Source organism: Chroicocephalus ridibundus, chromosome 1 (assembly GCF_963924245.1).
Source record: "Chroicocephalus ridibundus chromosome 1, bChrRid1.1, whole genome shotgun sequence".
NCBI classification, from domain to species: domain Eukaryota; kingdom Metazoa; phylum Chordata; class Aves; order Charadriiformes; family Laridae; genus Chroicocephalus; species Chroicocephalus ridibundus.
The window spans coordinates 219,335,759-219,355,489 of NC_086284.1; the positions used below are offsets into that span (position 1 = coordinate 219,335,759).

The window sequence follows — 19,731 nt, forward strand, 5'->3', positions numbered from 1 at the left end:
GCGGCGGCGGGAGGAGGCCGGGGGGGAGAGGGAGAGAGGGGGGGAGGAGGAGGACGTATGGCGTCATAGCCCGGCGCCGCCGCCATGATGAGGAGGGCGAGGGCCGCGGGGGGCGGGCGGCGGCAGTGGTGGGGCCGCCATGTGCGGGAGGTTCGGGCGGCGGAGGGGCTGAGGGTGGAGGAGGCGGCGGCGGTGGGAAGCCGGGGGGGCGCTGGCGCCATGTTGGGGAGGTCGCGGCGCTTCTCTCCCGCAGGGAGAGGGGGCGCGGGGGGGTGGCGCGCGCGAGGGAGTGTCGGCGCCATCTTGGGAAGGTCGTGGCCGTTCTCTCCCTCCACCTCCCTCAGTGAGGAGGTTGCGAAGGGGCTTCGAGCGGCGGGCGGGAGAGCCCTGAGGGGACGACGGCCAGGCGGAGGGACCCGGCTTGGGCTGCGCTGGATCTGGCGCTTCAGCCAAGCGGGCTGCCGTCGCAATCGCGTTTTTCTGTGGAAAAAGGAAAAAGTGTGTTTAAAACCATCCCAGCCTGGGCTGCGCTGGACCTGGCGCCGCAGCCGAGGGGGCTGCGGTCCCAATGGCGTTTTTCTGAGGAAAAAGACCGTTGAAAACCATCCCGTCCCAGCCTGCACTGGACCTGGCACCTCAGCCGAGGGGGCTGCCGTTCGCAATTGCGTTTTTCTGTGGAAAAAGCCGGTTTAAAACCATCCCATCCCAGCCTGTGCTGAACCTGTCCCCTCAGCCAGGCGGGCTGCAGTCACAATCGTGTTTTTCTGTGGAAAAAGACTGTTTAAAAGCATCTGAGCCTGGGCTACGCTAGACCTGGCGCCCCAATGGGGTGGGCTGCGGCCCTAATGGTGTTTTTCTGTGAAAAAAGACCCTTTAAAACCCTCTCAGCCTGCTGCTGGGCCATGGCCTTCCCGCCTGCACACTGCCACGTTTTGGTCGTAGGAGAAACAACCGCCCTGGTGGGTTTTGGGGTAGGAGAAACCATATTGCTGAGCTAATCTGGGGTTAAAAAAAAAAAAAAAATATCAAAATAACACGTTGGGAGGCCGGCGGGGTGTGCAAGAGGCCATCTGTTTGTAGCTGTAAATCTTTGCCCGCTCCCGGTGAGGGCTGCCGGCTCGAAGCAGCTGTGGCTCCTGCGCTGGAGCTCCTCCGAAACGCAGCTTGGTCTTGCGCCAAGGGGACGGGTGTCCCTTCAGCACGTAAGGAAATGGTGAGAAGACGGTTAAGCAGACTGACCGCCCGCTTTTTGCCCTGGACACGAACATAGTCCACTGTGGGTATCGATGAACTGAACTCGGTTTTAGCCCCACTAATTACCCTTCCCGGTATATGGAAGCTAATGATTTCTTGTATTATCATATTAGCTCAGAGACATCTATCAGGATCACGGCCTTGTTCTGGGGGACAGTGTTCACGTTTGAAGGCTGTTGCTGTCCCCACGCAATCTGGGTTTTCAACAGGAACCTAAAATACAAAGGAGGAGGATTTAAAACACAGAGATGAGGGAAATAATAAAAATGGGTATAAGCCTGTGTTTTGTAGGAGGGAATCTTAAGATGGGACTTGACATCTGATGCACTGAAGCTGTCAAATTTAAGATGTTTTCCACACACCTAAGGAATGACGTGGAAAATACAATGAGAACAGGTACTAGGAGAAGAATTAACAGAAGCTAGTTAAGAGCAACCTGGAAAGCAAACTATTTTCGGTAATATTCCTTCATTAAAGATCTTATGTGTTTATTTTGCACTCTGGGCTAAAGATCTGGGGGATCAAAAATTCAATAAACTTTTATATTAGAGTAATCATAATTTTATTTTTCTTGGCGTAAAATGTATGTACTTTGTTACATTTCAGGACATCAGCCTACCATCTGTGCCTAGTAGAAACCTCTTCCATGGGTATGTTGTTGTACTAAAAATGATAAAATTTTTGTCATTATGCTAATATCCACTAGTGGGATTTTACAAGTTCCCTTGAAGGATGCAATACCAGTCCCTGTAAAAGGGGATGGGTCCGACATGCCTGCCAGCTCCCAGCATGCTGCAAATTTACTGATAATCAGGCAAATACAGAAAATACTGAAATAACTTCATCTGATAGGTGGAATGAAACACGGCCATCAGTTTTTTCTATTTACAACTAGAATAAAGCAATAGTAGATGACTTCTTAGAGCAGGAAGTGATGACTGTACTATACCCATGTGAAGATGCAAGAAATATGGAAAGCACGGAATGGAAAACAGATGCTAACTGGTGCGCCTGGCCTGCAGAGCCATCCCAGGCAATTGGCATGAGTGTCAGGTCAGCTCGGGATTGACTGTCCGCTCTGCAGTCACACTCCAGTTGTCGCTCCTGCAGTGCCCCTGCAATTTTTTGGGATCTTTGCTACCACGTACACTCACAGCGTGTTGTGGGGAAAATAACGCTTCTGCTTTTCACGTGAACGTCATTTTAGCCTGTAGACTTAATCACTCTGAGTTTTGTATGGCCTGGATTTCTGTCATCGGCCTCCCGTAGGTATGAAATGTGGATCCGGGCCAGATGATGACTTTACGCCAGTTGCCGAGATGAATAACTTTTGCTGCAGAGCCGTGAAGGTGTTTTGGCTGGGGCTTGCTGCTCCGTGAAGATGGGGGAGTGCCTTGCCAACGCAGGCAGACATGTGGAGGCAGCTGATGCGGACTGTAACAGCAGTGGAATTCCCTTGTGCTAATCAGCAGTTTTGGAGCAGGGCCACAAGCCCTGAGACCCGGGACTGTGCCACCTGACAGGCCTGGTATAACCCACAGTGACCCAGCATCCCTGCAGGAGGACGGTCAGTTCCTGGTACATCACAAGAAGGTAGATTTAGGTGATTCACTGCGAAAATTTCGTAATGGTAGGTTGTGATAATACTGGAAGAGCTTTGGGACGTTCTGGAGTCTCCCCCGTTGGAGATTTCAAGAACAGGTTAGACAAAATACTTCTCAGGAATGCTGCAGGTAGAGTTGCTCCTGCCTCAGGGAGAGGGATGGATGACATGATGTCTCAGGGTCCCATCCAGGTGCATATTTTCAAGGCCACATGTTGCTAATCGGTTTGGAATGGGCAGAACAACCCATGGGCTTGTTAAAGTGCACATTTATGACTCAGTGGCTGTTAAGTGTGCTGAGACTGTGGCTGGGACACGTGCTCCTTCTTTCTCCACCCGTGTGCACACAGGACCAAAGCCTCTTGACAGGCAACAGCATGGATGTTCATTTGGGATGTAGCAGAAAGGTCCTCAGAGAGGCAGCATTTGAACTGAACAAACTAACTCTCTTTGAAAAATTGAGCATCAACATGTGCCTCTCCAGGTTCTCATGGAGATTCAGACTGTGCTGTGTCACAGACCCATAATCCCATGTGAAAAGGGTTGGGAAAAGACTAATTGTAAGTAAAAATGTATGTTTAGATTTAGCAGAAGAGTAGGGAGCCTGGCTTGCACACCCATGGGAATGCCAGGCACTGGGTAGGACATGTCGTATCCAGCATTCTTGGAAAGACTGGGGAGGAAGAATGATGCATGGTGGGGAAAGGGAGCTCTGGTGACAGAGCAGGCCCAGAAAGGCTTACCTGTTCACATCCTGGGTCTGGGAAGAGAAGATGTGGAAGGGATAATGTGAGGACAGTGTTATCAAGTTACCAGCTGGATGTATGGGCTCAGGTGCTCTGAGGCGATGGGAGAGAGGTCAGAGGGCTATGTACAGGCTGTTGTAGCAGATCGCCTTGTCTTTGGTTGGTGACTTCTGGGACAGAACAAGAAAACAGATGAGTGACAAGGAAGGATTGGATAGGAAAGGATGCAGAGGAAAGCATAAAGGGACTGGGAGTGCCTGGCTCAATTACCTGGCGCTGCTTTTTAACATGAGTGGTTATTACTGGCAGCATAAGTGGCTTTTGGGCTTTGGCCAACAGCCTCAGACAAGTCTGGCCTGAAAGTGCCACCAGCCTTGGGTCACAAATTTGGTGTGTTTTTAGGTGCCATGGTAGGGTCTGTGCACAAGTAAGAGCCCTAGGTCAGACGTCTCTTCTGTGGAAGTGTGGCTGTGTTACAATCAGAAAGTTTACAAGTGTGAAAAAATACCATAGACTTTTAGGGACCGCAAGCAGATTACATTTTCTTAGGGGGATGAGACCCGTGCCCTTGGTAGCATGTTTAGCCCATCTCACAGACCAGGTCGATCCAACTAATTGGTGCTATCAGCTAAGCCACTGTGGACAAGAGGGAGATTTCTCCAAAAAGTGTTTCAGAGACATAGGCATGGCTTTAGGACTTCCTGAACACACCAACACTTGCTTATTTTATGAGAGCAGACATTACAACTAACAAGAATCTGTTACCTTTCCTGGGTTTATATGGGAAGGCTGATCTCTGACAAGCTGGAGATGAAGGAGCTGCACATAGTTGTGCAGTGGAAGACACGTTCCTGGCAGCAATTCTCTTCGGGGTCTGCTTGTCACAAAATGTCCTAGCTGCCTCAGAGTTAAAACATCTGCTGCCTCATGGCACTTCTTGGCTGCCTGCGCTTGCAAGTGATGGAAGAGGTGGAATCCACCTGGCATCTTGTATCATCTGGGGAGAAAAAGTGGATGGGTCTTTTTTCTTTCAAATGGGTTTTTAGTCTCATCTTAAACCCATAGAAGAGAAAAGTAACTGATCCACCCTCTGTGCTGTAAACAAAACATCCCGATGATTTAGCAGAACTGAGCAGTTTTTGAATGTTCACGGTGCAGACCAAAGGGGGGGAGAATACAGACAGCGCTGCTTGTCCTTTTCCTTCTCTCCCTCATTTTCAGATTAAAAAAATTGCACCCACTGCTTTCCTTTAATGTGAGTCTTTGCAACAGTGATTGTTCAGTAATGTGCAATAAACCAGATTTGCACGGCTCATAAAGAGCCGGGTTAGTTTTCATTACTCTAGGGAGAATATTGATAGTGCAATGAGTTTGTTATAAGTAGCCTTGATTGGGCCCTGCCTGCCACAGCTAATCTGGAGCCAGATTACACCAAAGCTGAGTCTGAGTTTGGGGAGGATTCCTGTGATGAAAAGCTCTGTTCTATTTTGTGTAGTCACCAAAAACCTACACAGGTGCAGTCATTCTGGAGAGCTGCTACTGGCAGGATAGTGGATTCCTGCAGCATCCCCCAGATCCTGCCAGGACTCTGCAAATAGAGATTTCTGGTCTTCCGTGTGAATATCCCCTCTCTTCAATTTTGATCCTTAGACCTAGTTCTCCACCTCTGTGGACACTCCTCAGATATTTTCAGCTTCTTTTCACTCCTTCTGCCCAAATATAGTTTGGTCAAGTTCTGCATACGCTGATCTTGCTGTTTTTCTGCGCAGAGTATGACAAGCACCTAATGTTGTCCAGTGTTGGAGTGAAACATGGGACAGAGTGAAGAGGCTGAAGATAACACGTGATTAGCTTTGCCAGGTATTAGAGAAGGAGGCATTTTCCTATAGAATTCCAGTTCTCCATGCTTATTATTTAACGTATTCCATCTCTTTCCCAGATTTGCCAAGACCTTTGTGAAAAAGACATGTCCAGAGCTTTTTTTCTCTATTTCAGGTTCAGCGTCACAAGAACAATCTCAAGACCAGAGTTTCCAGTATGGCCTCATTGGGCTGTGATGCCATAACTCTAACTGCAGAGCTTATCCTTTTTTATAGCTCTTTGGCATCGCCACCCAGAGCCAGCTCACACTCAGAATTGCTCCAGAGAGAAACCCTAGTATGGAAAGCAATCAGGGAGTCAACAGTTAATTTCAAGATTTGTTTTCTTGGATGGTAATAAATTATTTTAGGGCTTTGCTGCCTATTTTTGAAGTCCTGTTTTGGATATTCACCTGGACCAGCAGCGCTCCGGGGCAGCCTTGAACCTCAAAACTTTTCCCTTAGGAGCAGGGAGGGTTACAGGAGAAAGGGCATCTGTGCTATGGACTCTGGAGACCTTGATTCTCTCATCAACAGGGAGAAAGGCTGCATGGTGTGAAGACCTAGAAGATACCCAAGATAGGGGCTGAGCCCCTTGTTTCGGCACATGATTATACAATAAAATAGGGTCTGAGTGTGCAGCAACACAAGTGATACATGATGTGTCTTGGGGACAGCAGCTTCACTTGTGGTTCCTCTTCTGCAGCAGACAGTAACCAAGAGCAGTCCGGATTTTGGGCTTGCCCCGCAGCAGCTGGCTTCTTTGCTGCTTCTCATAACTAGTGATTAATTGTTTCTATTTGCCAGTACCCAGAGTATTTAGACGGCAGTGCTGGATGAGTGCCGTTCTCTCATCTCTGCGAAACAGCAGTAACAACTATTGAGAGAGAATGGCACGTAAGAGCCCACTTAGGCTATTATGTATAGCTTGTCAGTGCCCATTGCAATGTTCCTTGCAGCTAATCACCAAACTAGGGTAGATTTTTATGGCAAAAATAGTTAATGGGGAGACAAAGATGAGACTGTGAAAAAGGAAGAAATGACCTGGGAACTTGGGGGCGGGAAGGCTTTCCTCTCCCGTCCCCACAATTTGCCTGAAGCTTATTTTCAAACACACTGGTGAAGATATATTTTTTTTAATCACTTTTTAGGACGGCGGTACCCTCCTTGTGACTCAAGTATCTAATTTCCGTGCTGAGGCTTGTCCTGCACTGTGCTGCTGTTGGAGCACCCGGTAATCCCAGTCCTTGCTTGTGGGACAGAGCTGTCAGGGGTGACTGTGGCCAGTGCCGCTCCGGTGAGCTTGGGAGCCCAGCCCCAGGGTGACACCTCAACAGCTGCCGTCTCCTTAACACAGACTGTAGCATGCAGTGCTTCCACTGTGTTATTACGTGCTGCTGCAATGCCTTTTGTATGGGGCTGCGAAGCTGCTCATTGTGAGATACTTCTTCAAGTCCAATCTGCTTTTCTTAGGGAAATAAATTCCCCAAGCAGTCACTGAAGACTGATTACACCGAGTTGGATATTTATAATTTGCTTTTCTTCATTACTCAAGGCAATTTCGCCTAAACTGCGTAACACGCAAGGCTGTTTTCCCCTGGCTGGGCCAGCCGTGTGAACACAATTACACTTGGCTATTATTAGCGAGAGTGAGCAGGGCTGAGTTTACAACTGTGCAGGAGTGATAAGCTCGAGACGACGGCGCTTCCTCTCCAAGGAACTGGCTAGCTCTGCTCCACTCCTTTGCCTCTGAGACACCACTGTGCTGAAGTCAGGAGGTATTTTTGTTCTCTGAACAGGGATGCCCAAAAGGCACAGGCCGAGTGGTTTCCTTTTAATGGAAGATTAGATGGAGAGAATATCCCACACAATTTTACCCTCATCATCCAAGACACTAAAGTTTTCAAGTTTTCTGATACCCCTTTTTTATGGCCTTTAGCCCAAATTCCTTAGGACCCCCAAGCCATATTGGTTTCCCTGGACTCATCCCTTTGTGAAGAACTTACATGTCTGTATCCACACTAAATTTGAATTTGCTTTTTCAGTAAAATCTTACACATCACAGAGTGTGGGATAGATCTCACTGGATGTTCCTGTACCTAAACAAGACACCCGGCACTACTTTAAGCCTTTGCGTACATTTGATCAGAGGAATCAGATCCTGAACTGCTCTTACTATATCAATCTAGACGACTAATCCAGGCATTTAGATTTAGGGGGGATTAATCCCATGAGTCTCAGTTTTATGACTCTTGTGTAGTAACATGTGAGAAGAAAAACTGCACATCGGAGGTGTTAATTGTCACCTTGTGCTGATGAAGCGGTAGCATTGTGAAGCACAGAGGAAAGCAACAAGAATAACAGGTTTAAGAAATGTAACATAGGAATAAAAGGCTGAAAGTACTGTACTTTCTTATCCTAAAGAGCTGAAAGGAAGGAATTTTAAGAGAAAGGAGACATAACAATGCTCTGTTCATGGAAGATCATTGTAAAGGCAGTGATGAACTGTGGGTTATGACTACTGCTAAGCTCAGGACTAGCACAGCTTTGCCTGGTATAGGCATGGGAACAGTCCTGGAGCTGCCTGAGAGCTGAACGACCCTGGGACATTTCAAGAGACGCTGAGAAGCTCACCAAAGACACCCCCAGGAGGTCACCAGTCTGAAATCTCACAAACTATTAAGACTACTTTGATCTCCTCTTCCAAGTAATCTTGCAGTGCCAGCTTGTGAAGAACTTTTAAGACCTGCCAAAGCATTGCGACAGACCCTAACTGTGGTTCTAGGCAAGAAAAGCAGAGCATCAACTGCCAGTGTAAGAACTCAAAGTGTTTCTTACTCTGCTATCTGCTTTCTGGTGATGGCAACAGAAATGATGCAAGCCACATGCATAAGACAATGGAAAAGGATGAGGAATCAATAAAAGCATGTACGCTTCTAAGAAGACAGAGCTACTCCTTGGACAGTCCCCAAAGGGCAAGCTATAATTATCAGGTACTCCCGAAATATTATGTCTATTTTGAGAAGGTGCCAGACTTCCTGGATAAAGTATCTCAAGATCCAAAACAACTGGTGACAGAAGATGGACTCTTGCTTTCAAGGACGCCATTTCAGGCCATCTCATTTGAGATGAGCCGGACACCATGGCAAGATCAACACTTATTACTGGAATAAGACAAAGAGCCTCATGCTTGGAAAGCTCCAGTGTACCCCAACAGAAGATGACTGTTTCACTAGGTCTGGGAGCTTCAGCTTTAAATTACAAATAAAGCATTACTTACATTGGAGAACTGAAGCCCAAGGGGAGATTACAAAATTGAGATCACTAGGGGAGGCAATACTATCAATAGTATTAGAAAAAGCAGTGATTTCATAAGGGTTGGCATTTTCTTCCTTTCAGTTCTTCAAGCATCGGTTTGTTGCCAATAAGCAGGTTGCACGTCATGTCAGAAGCTTTAAACCAACCATAACTCTCCTTGTGAAGCTCTCTTATGAAGCAACTGATGTTGCAAGAATTCACTTCCAATAGAAAGGTCAAATTAAGAAAACTAGGAACACGATATCATTCATCTACATCACTCATGATCCAGCTTTGACTTTTGCTGTCTTAGAGGCTTGATAAAATCTACTTACAACCCAATCAAACTTTACAGACATGAAACAGATATCCTCAACAGGCCCCTCTTCTTCTCTAATGAAAAAAAATCCGCCTTATACATGCAAGGCATTCCCACTTGCTCCTCCACAACCATCTCTAGTGAAGGATACATTAAATCAAGGATGGAGAGCTCCCAGGATCATCAGAAGCAAATGGCACAGAACAGAAATTCTCCCCGAAGGTCGATCAACCTACATAACATTTGTATGAAAATGCCATGAAAAGAAAACCAGAGAAGCTATCACAGACAAGGTTTCGTGTGAACAAGAAGGGATCCAGATCATTCCTGCTATGCAATGAGCAATCCAAGTAGTTATAACTGTGTATTCGACATGCAAAGTGCTACATCATTTACTAGGGTAGTACATCCATCAGATCAGCTGAGGATTTGGGGGCAGATTTATTCTACAAACATTTTTTTCGGATCAAGAGAGGTCAAAAAAGTCTTAGTAAATTTTTCCAGGAATTAAATACTTTAAGGAATGAGCGGTTTGCCATAAACGTGACAAAGAAACATCAGACCTTTTGGTCCAGAAGTGGTCATGCCTCAGATGCCTGCTTCCCACCTCCTTTTTATCTATAAGGAGATCCCAGCATGACTAACCCTGGCAGAGACAACTATGCTATAGATATGCAAAACAAGGTGAGCTGTCCCGTGTTTAAAGTCTCTTTCATGTGTGTTGACCATATCACCACTAAGAAAACTCAAGAAAAACCCAGCTGCAATAATTATTGTAACTAATTGCTTAACCAATACAACCTGAATTCAAACATCAGTTTTGTAGCTTCTGGTTTAACATCTCAGTATGCGTGGAGAACTCTTCTCCGAGGCTGGGTGTCTTCGTACTTTACAAACCAGGCACTTCCTATTAAATGATGGGGGAAAAAGGCCCCCAAGGGATGTGTGACCTGTTTGAATCACCCTGAAAGAGAAAAGATGTTCTGAAATTAGATATAATTTTCAACTTGCACTAAACAACATTAAGTATTTTTGCTTTCTTCATGTAACCCTTATACTCCAGTCTACCTGCTAACATTTAAAAAGGGCTTCCTTTTAGACTGTAGGAGCACTTGGCCTATCGCTTGCAATTGCAGCTATTAAAAATATTCTAACATTCAGCAGTAATTGCAGGGGAAATTTTAAAGCATTTGGTTCAAGACTTTCCACCAAAGAGCAAACTGCTCCCTTCATGACATATAATCACCGCCATTCCAAAGAAGCCGTTGTAACCATGTGTTGCATTAAATATTTTCCTCATTTTTTCTTAAACATTTCTCTCTTTTAATGACAGTTACAGCTAGAAGACAATTGCTTAAAAAAGATTTCACACTCAGTTCGCTTTAGCTTCGTCGTGAATAGATCAGAGCTTAACAGTAAATTAAAAAAAAAATCCCTTTTGGTTATGTTTCTCCTGAAATATAGCAGTAACCTAGAAGGAACATTGCAGACTTAAAAGGAATATATTTTATTTTACAAGAATTAAATATTTCTTACCTTTACAAAATTATGTGCAGCCTAAACCAAAAAAAGTCAAGGAAAAAGGTATTTTCTCCCCAGGATTCTTTTATGACTAAGTTATGGTCTGAGGCTGTTGGGGTGGGAAGCCCCATAAGCTTCCTCTGAGGCAACATCAAAAGCATCTGCAAGAAGCAGGATTCCTGAATTCACTGCATACCTCCAGAAAACTCCCAGTAACTAAATAATTGTATCATAGAATGGTTTGGGTTGTGAGGGACCTTAAAGATCACCCAGTGCCACCCCCTGCCCTGGGCAGGGACACCTCCCACCAGCCCAGGTTGCTCAAAGCCCTGTCCAGCCTGGCCTTGAACTCTTCCAGGGATATAAATATATAATATTTAATATTTAATGTAACAAAACCATCCCAGTATCTGAAATGGAAGATGTCAATATATGCAGGTGTCATGGCACCTAGACTGCAAGTTTGTTTGTTTTAGTGTGGTTTTTTTTAACACAAAGCTTGAAAGAGAAAGGTTTATAAAAAAGACAGTGAAATTGGACTCTCTCTGTTCCTGGAGGACATCTGAAATGGCAGTGGGGAACCACGGCAGTGAAAAAGGAGCAAATGAGACAGGAGTTAACCTACTGAAAGCTTTATTTTATTTACTTCCGCTGACACTATTTAGTGACAATGTCTAATATGCCTTTTGGATGGAAGTTTTTCTTTAAAAATTCACCACAGTAACCTCTTTGTTATGGAGATACCATTTATGAGCAAAAGAGTCCCTCAGCTATCCTCCCCTGACGTTGGGAAATAAGAGCCAGGGCATTTCTTTAAATGAGAAATGAGACAAAAGGGTATGTGCCACTTCTCGGGCTTTTCTTATGCATCATAAAGGTCCACAATGCTTTTCTTCATATGAAAATAACTTCCTAGGAGATACCAGGCAATACAGAAATGCTGAGTGAAGGAAAGAGTAAAGAAAGGAAGCTGTTCACATACAGCTTGAAATATTCTACTACCATATGTGGTGAATGATACCTTTTTTTAAACTTTTTATATATATTTATAGCCATCACTAACATCAGACAAGAGTCCTGTGGCTCTCCCCTCCCCGCCCAGAAACATGCACATCAACATCCAGTGTATTTTTAACAGTGGGGCTTTGGTATACAACTTCCTACAGGAAACGTTAACCTCGCGTACTCAAAGCGGCACACTGCGCTCAACTGCTCGGTAACGGCAAAACGAAGGAAGCCCTAATAGTAGAAAATTGTAACTCCCTGCAAGAGGTGACGCACATAGCACCGCAAAGTTCCCTTGCACTGTGCCTGAAAGAGCCTCTCCAGATTGCAGTTTCCCCTCAAAAGATTCTTTGTGGATTTGAGCAGAACAGGCTTTATTCACCATAAACCCAGCTTATAAATTCTGCAACGCAGCAGGCCGGAAAGCCCGTCACAGAATCAAACTCTTACAGGTTGTGATAAAATAGAAATATCTGCAAGTGTCATCCCGCAGCAGCGGAGACTCCCTGCAAAGTCACATCCACTTGAGACAAAGACTTTCCCTTAGAAATCAGCAGCACAGCCCACAGCACTCTAAAGCAACACATTCAAATACAGAATTGAGCCATTTGAAGTCCAAACTTTTCTTTAGAGCTGTCTGTTGGTCTTTATTAACCCCCAGGGAGCCTGAATTACATGCAACATTGCGATGGATCAAGGCGTGAGGGAGGTAAAAGGGAAAAAGGGAAAAAATAAGTGTTTCATTTTTCAGTTTGGGATGGTTGGAAGGGTTGTCTCATCTGTTGTCAAAGAAATGAATGGCAACTTTTCAGATACACTAGAAAGCAGAGTCTTTGTCCTTTGCACTTCGCTGGTTACCATCCGGTGTGCTCAATTGCATCATGCAGAAATCAGATTTAGTTTCATTTTTTTAAAGAGAGAATATATAATGATATTTCACTATTTGTTCCAGTATTTTTTGCATACTAAAGACTTTGCTTTGGAGTCTTTAAAATCATTGTAGCTCTGGTCTATCACGGATGTAAAAATGGCTTTGCTTACTGGTAACCATCGTATCAGATCAGACCACTTGCCTGTCTTGCGTGGCACGCTGCCTCCCACGCCGGTCAGATAACAGCTGCTTCAGAGGAAACTGCGCACGATGCTGCGATAGGTAGCTGGAGACTAAGTTGCCCAGAAGGAAGTTCCTTCCCCAAACACCTGCTCTGCGTGCAATTGCTGTTAAACTGAGTTCTTCATCTTGGCAGGAGATTGTACTGCTCTTCCATTTCTGGAAACTGACCCTAGGACCCAACCGGACAGTGATGGTAGGGGGCTGCCCCATCATGTTAAGCAGTTCCTACCTCAGTGCTCGGAAACCTTTGTCCCTTAACGCTTCATGGAGAAAATCTATCACACAAAAAGGGAATGATTTTTTTTAAATTTTTTTTTTTAATGTTTAGCTCAAGATGCTAAACACAGAGGTCACTCACAAGGGATTTCTTGCTTTAGAACGCAAGTATCACTTGGAGGAAATAGTTGCAAGTCTATGCCGTGACCTGAGACTTCCTGGTGGGTGACGGGGAAGCAAGAACTTGAGTAAACGCTGAGGAAGATACGTTGATGCACAACATAGAACAAACTGGTACTGCGAACCACAGCTCTGATTCAGCAGAACATGCCAACAACAGACTAATTAGCAAGGAAAAAGGATACCCAGCATGATTTTCTTGACACGTAGATGAAACAAATTCAGTGGAGCAGCACAGTAGCCTACATGATAGTAGCTGGCCTACAAGCAATGCTGCAAAACTGTGATTTTACCAGGTTAAGACCTCTTCATAGAGGGAAAATTTTAAGATGGAGAAACAGGGTGAGGCTTTATAGGCCTTTATCGGTTTGGGTTGATCACATTGTAATTGACTGTTCCGTTATCCGTAACATAAAGTTACCTGGAAGTCGAAAAGGTGCTGCACCTCCTCCTGCAGTTAAGGCAATCAGAAATGGCCCTGAGGGCCGGCTCGCTGCTCTGCCAGACCGGCACCACAGATGTTCAGCCCTGAGAAACCAACTGCAATTCTGATGTGAGACTTCCTGTGCACGTCACAGTGCCGCTTGGTGCAGAGAGCGGTCTTGCATGCTCGCAGTCCCTTGGGTGTCCTGGAGAACTGGGACATCTCCCAGCAGCTCTAGCCCATTGTGGATTCTCTTTTCCCAGCTCTTTCGCCGAGATTCCAGCCCTCTTGTATTCCTTCCCATCTCTCCATAGCCTGCATCAGTTCAGGACACATCCTCACCCCTCTCAGCCACTCCACTGCATCCTTCCAGTCGGTGTAAAAATCTGGGCGAGATGTACAACTTCGCTTGACATGCTGCTTCACAATTTACCAGGGGCTGTGTTAAACACATGGGGAGGAAATAGAGTGGAAAACCCTGAACCATAACACCAAGCTTGTGGTCTCTAGCCAGGATGTTTGGACTAAGACCAATTACTGTAAGGGGAGACCTGGTGGGGGGGTTCATCATCACCTCCAACTGTGTGTAACACCATCACTGACAACATTTAAGCTAGATCTCCAGATTTTAACTACAGCCAAAGGAGAGCTGGTGGTAATTCACTGGAGCTTCAGGTACTGCTTATCCGACCAAACGTAGCCATTTCCTTCAGAACAAGGTGAATCGCACACATACACAGATGACTTCGCATGGCTCTTTGTTGACCCAGAGAGGGAGCGCTGGGTGACTCTCAGATAAGCTGATGTTATAGAAATCATACTTAACAATGTCAATCTTACCATGGTATCCACTTTCTGAGCTCAAGTTTCCACCAGCGCTGGTTAAACCAGCTGGAGGTACACCAATGCTACTGGGGAGCACGACCCATCCGTAAAAGAATGGCCGCGGTGTGGGTAAAGCAAACCCCACTACAAACCCTTTGGATGCTGAGGCGTGATGCTTCATTCCACACAAAACTGGAGGGCGAAGGGCCACAGCTGAAATTACAATGGCACAGTGTCACTTACCATTTGTCACTCTATGCTTGGGCTATATAAGAGTGTCTTTGTACGGACACAACAGTGATTATGGCAAAATATTTGAGCTAACCAGTGGAGAGGTCAGTACGAGTTTAATCTGCAAAAAAGTCTCTTCTTCACTGGGGAGCCTGGTTTTCATGAAGTCCTTTGCTTTCCAGCCGCCCGTTTCTTTCCTTTCTTCCCCCTCTTTCTGGGGGAGCCAGGCCAGGCAAAGCCCCGAAACTCCAGGCAGGCAGCGGCACTGTTGCAGATGTAGTAGGCGTTGAGCATGGCAGCTGGGCTGAGGATATCCACTTCCTTCTCCACCTTCTTTACTTTCTTTTTGGAGCTTTTGCTTTTGCCACGCTTGGGTTTGCTAGTTTTAACTGCCTGCAGAGAGAAAGCGACCACAAAAACACTCAGTTAGTCCTGCGTCTTTATGGTCTTACTTCTGGGTAGAGGATCCCAAGACATCCCGGAACAGCTGTTTCATTGCATCTTGGTCCTGGCTCACAGTATTAGCTCAGAGCCCCTCACCAGAGTCCTGTACTTTGTGGTGATTTTATATACGGACTCACAAGCATTAATACACTTTCAACAAATCCATATTTGCTGTCTAGGCTGTAAGAATCTTTAAAGTCATCAGATACGACTAATTAGTGTTCCCCTGTGCTTCTCTCTGGCTAAAAAAATGTGCACAGTGGAAATCATACATTCTTTTCAATTGATTTTTTAATTAATGCATTACGATACAATCCTAAAGTGAAACAAGCCTATGTTGTGTGTTCATCCGCTGCTGTCTGTCTGCTTGTGACTCTGGATCATAAACCAGAAAAGCAGGTCTCCCTTCCACAGCTGTGGCCTTTTCAAGGCTCTGTAATATAGTTGCGCTTCTACCATTAGCGGTAACACAAATCTAAACACCAGCTCTGCCATTCTGTATGGAGGAAGAAGGTGTTGCCAAGACTCACCCAAGCCCTAGAGAGGGCCAAAAAAATACTCCTTTTAACTCCAGCTGATTAGCACTGGTGCCTGAACACCCAGCCTCTTGCCTCCGAGAGGGATTTGCAGGAGTCTGATTCACTCCCTGGATTGTTTTCTCACCCATCCTGGCCACTCGTCGTAACAAGCCTGGAGCGTGTCTGTGTGGAAGATGCTGCCTCCGGGTATTGAGCAACAGAAACTGGGTCGGGGACCCAGAGGGGTCCCTCATTGCTGCTGTGTAGGCAGGAAAATGGTGATGGCAACATGGAGCCAGAAGGTGGGCAGTGTCCCTGGAACGCTGAGGATGGAGCAACAGCTAGTCCCAGAGAAAAGGTCGAACGGGAATATTTACACATTGTGAGTGACTGGAAGTATTTGATCTCTGGTCCGATGCCAAGAGCACTTTCAGTACACACCAAGTCACTTTATGCGTCTGCCCATCTATTTCTGTTATTTGCCTAGGTTTGCACACTGTAATTAAACAGATCCAAGCACTTCATTAGGAAGAATTAGCACAAATACAGCCAGAAAGGCCACGTGTAACTATCAGTTGGACATAAACTAGGGGAAGGCAGTACACATCGCATATTTTTCATGGTATCAATTCTAAAGAGTTCCCTTTACAGCTCAGTAGTACAAAAAAGACAAACATTTGCGCTCTGAGGTATGAGAACAGAGTCAGGAGTACGATCTTCAGAATCAGCCAGGACCACAATGTGAAGGAATATGTATGGGGAAAGGAAGAAAAAAAAAGTCACGACTTCTATATCAAACACACAGAACCACTATCCACAGGAGGAATTAGGACAGACAGAAAATACAAACCGCAAGCTGCAGCTGATGGCAGATTGGTTGCTAAACCTTCAGTCATGCAGACTGCAAACTACTTGAACTCAAGACATATATTAGAGAAGGCGACAAGCCTTTTTTGCAGACCATAATTGGATAGAATTTGTTGAATACTTCACCTACTGGAATGTGCACATTTCACAGAGTAGATGCTTATGTCAGATTTTTCAGCTGGTCACCTGAATCACACTGTTTACCCACTCCCAGCAGGGTTACTGGTGGATTTTCTGAGCACAATTAAGCTCCTGGTCAGAATTTGGCCTGTAGCACTTCTTTCAAAATAAACAAGGTGCTTACAGGTAAGGGCAAACTGTTGTCATAAGTCTGCAGAGAGAACCAGGGAATGCCTTTTGTCTGGAGCAGCCTCATTGCTCCCGCTGTCCCCCTGCAGCGGATACCTCCAACCTCCAGGCTTTAAATGGTCTCTATCATCGTCAGCAACTGTCTTGCCTTCTGCTTCCCATCTCTCATGAAATGTGGCCTCAGACTGTAGTCTGCAGTCAGCTCACACATTTGAGCACAGCCTAGAGCAGGGAAGAGTTCCCGAAGCGCTGGAAGCTAACAGTCCACAGCGCAGCATCGACAACGCCGTCAGAAGTAACATCGTGTACGTGCACATACGGCAGTGCCAGAGCCAACGCTTGGTGCACCGGCTGGCAACCCCGGGATTTCTCATGAATTTATCAGGCAACAAAAGGACATGTGATGCCGAACAGAACACAGGTCTTTTTCGGCACGTAGAGGCAAACTCACACAGATCAGACTTCCTACCATGGTCTCTTTGGAGAGTTTTTAAACTACAAGCCAACGTTGACACATGAACACTCTTCAAAATTACTGGGAAATCCATGTTTGTGCAGTATTTTCATCCACCCACAAGCAATAAGATTTGAGGCTTTATAAGATGTGTGCAAAATTTTACAGCCTGGAGCTGAGAACAGCAAGGAAAGCAAAAAATCAGAATCAGGTGCATACTTGCACGAAACGTGAATTTGGGCAGGTCAGTTTGTGTCCTGCAGCCTTGGGAAAGAACCTCTTGGATATTAACTCCATTTCCTTAAAAAGTGGCATCAGTAGACTTCAAAAGAATCAAACCCGTATTACCATGGCTATGTCCTTTCACTGAGTGGAGGGACTCCACGTCAAGCCCTGAGGACGGACCCTGCAACACACAATCATGCAGTGGGTTACATACTGTTCCTTACAGTTGGCAGGGGGAATTAAAAAAAGAAAAAGAAAAAAAACAGTGGAAATTAGGTGATTGCAAAAACAGGTTGAGGTGTGCCATACCTAAAAGTGTTTTTTTTGCAGACAATCACCTCTGAAGTCATCTACTGACTCTGCCAGATTCCAGAACTCTGAGCTTTTCAGCAAAGCCCTTGAAATTTCCTTTACCACCGCAAGACTAGACAGAGAAAAAAAGGAAAACCTTAACCTCAACTCGGTGTCAGCGACTGCTCATGGCAGCGCGGCCGCACTGCTCCAGGCTCACCTCACCCACCCAGCCCCATCCCTGCCTGCAGGACACCCTGGGTAGCACTGGCAGGACCTCGACCCTCTGTCTCCACAGCAGGGGCTGAAGGAATGAAGCCGTGGAGAGCTTGCAGAGTGCAAGGTCCTGCACCTGGGTTGGGGCAATCCCAAGCACAAATCCAGGCTGGGCAGAGAATGGCTGGAGAGCAGCCCTGAGGAGAAGGACTTGGGGGTGTTGGTGGATGAGAAGCTCAACACGAGCCGGCAACGAGCGCTGGCAGCCCAGAAACCCCCCGCAGCCTGGGCTGCATCCCCAGCAGCGTGGGCAGCAGGGCGAGGGGGGGATTCTGCCCCTCTGCTCCGCTCGGGGAGACCCCCCTGCAGTGCTGCCTCCAGCGCTGGGGCCTCGGCACAGGAGAGACACGGAGCTGTTGGAGCGGGGCCAGAGGAGGCCCCGGAGATGCTGGGAGGGCTGGAGCCCCTCTGCTGTGGGGACAGGCTGAGAGAGCTGGGGGGGTTCAGCCTGGAGAAGAGAAGGCGCCGGGGAGACTTTCCAGCCCCTGCCAGTCCCTAAAGGGGCTCCAGGAGAGCTGGGGAGGGACCCTGGATCAGGGAGGGGAGCCATGGGACGAGGGGGAAGGGTTTTAAACCGAAAGAGGGGGGATTGAGATGAGATATTAGGAAGAAATCCTTTGCTGTGAGGGGGGTGAGCCCCTGGCCCAGGTTGCCCAGAGAAGCTGTGGCTGCCCCATCCCTGGAGGGGTTCAAGGCCAGGTTGGCCGGGGCTTGGAGCAACCTGGGCTGGTGGGAGGTGTCCCTGCCCAGGGCAGGGGGTGGCACTGGGTGGTCTTCAAGGTCCCTTCCAACCTGAACCATTCCATAATTCTCCCACACCCCCGCGTGAAAAGACAACGAGTTCTCCACAGCCCTCCCGCCCCGACCCCCGCCCAGAGCCGCCCGTCCTACAAGCGCTCCAGAAATAAAACCACGTCGCTCAAGCGCAGCCCACCGGAGCCCCACCGTGCCTGCGCCGGGTGCCGGTGCCGCTCCCGGCCGTGGCCTCCCCTCACGACGCCCGCTGCCACGGCCTCCTCCCGTTTACCTCCCGCGTTGCCATAGCACCCACCTCCGCCTCCCCGGCCCACACATGCGCAGTGGGAGGTGGGAAGGCCTTGAGGGGCGGGGTCTGCCACTGACGCTCCGCTCCTCGTCCAATCAGCTGCCGGGGCGGGGGGGGCGGGCCGCGCACGGCCCGCGACCGTTGCGGTTCAACGGCCGCCTGAGGAAAAGGGCGGGAAAGGCTTTTCCGGGGCTGAGGGGAGTCGCCGCCGCCCTCCCGTTCTCCGCGCCCGCCGGGCCAGAAACAAAGCACAAAGGGGCCTGTCCTGCCCCGCCCCCGGCCTAAAGTACCAGCGAAAGGTCGCCACAGCAGCTTAGAGCTGAGAAGAGGAGGAAGTTGTGCTTTTTTTCCAAAGGTTATGGGAAAGATTGGCACTCGGTAGGCTGTTAAATGAGTATTCGCCTTATTTGTGGGCAAAAAGCCTCGGGTTGGGAGATATTGTGCCTCAGCTTCCTGCCCCTGCGGAGGGAGGCACGGCCCACACTGTCATCCTCTGATACTGTGGTGTGAGAATGGGGGGCTTTTGTCTTTTTTTAACCACCTGACCAGCGTCCTGTACCACAGGAAGATTTTTAAAAACAACCTCTGTTTTTGGATCCTCTGAGAGCCACAGTTTCGCGCAGCAAGCACCAAAAATTACACGTAATAGATTTTGGATGTTTTCAAGAAATCCCTACACAGTGAATAAAATTAAGCCGAAGTCTGAGA

General features: G+C 47.2%; 1 protein-coding gene across 1 annotated transcript; it reads right to left on the bottom strand.

Moving 5' to 3' along the window:
• Positions 1-11,063: 11,063 nt before the first annotated feature.
• On the bottom strand, positions 11,064-19,031 carry SMKR1 (small lysine rich protein 1). The gene is made up of 4 exons (XM_063323767.1): positions 18,924-19,031; positions 17,721-17,835; positions 17,406-17,592; positions 11,064-14,987 (listed from the first exon to the last, which is right to left on the bottom strand). Exons 3-4 carry the CDS (start codon positions 17,499-17,501, stop codon positions 14,754-14,756), a joined length of 330 nt encoding a protein of 109 aa, XP_063179837.1. The 5' UTR covers positions 17,502-17,592; positions 17,721-17,835; positions 18,924-19,031; the 3' UTR covers positions 11,064-14,753.
• Positions 19,032-19,731: the final 700 nt, after the last annotated feature.

Coding starts and splice junctions, on each gene's coding strand:
- SMKR1 (XM_063323767.1), bottom strand. CDS start 17,501: ATGCCACTTTTTAAGGAAATGGAGTTAATATCCAAGAGGTTCTTTCCC. Junction 14,988..17,405: donor CAAATTCACGTTTCGTGCAA/GTATGCACCTGA, acceptor TTCTCTCTGCAG/GCAGTTAAAACTAGCAAACC.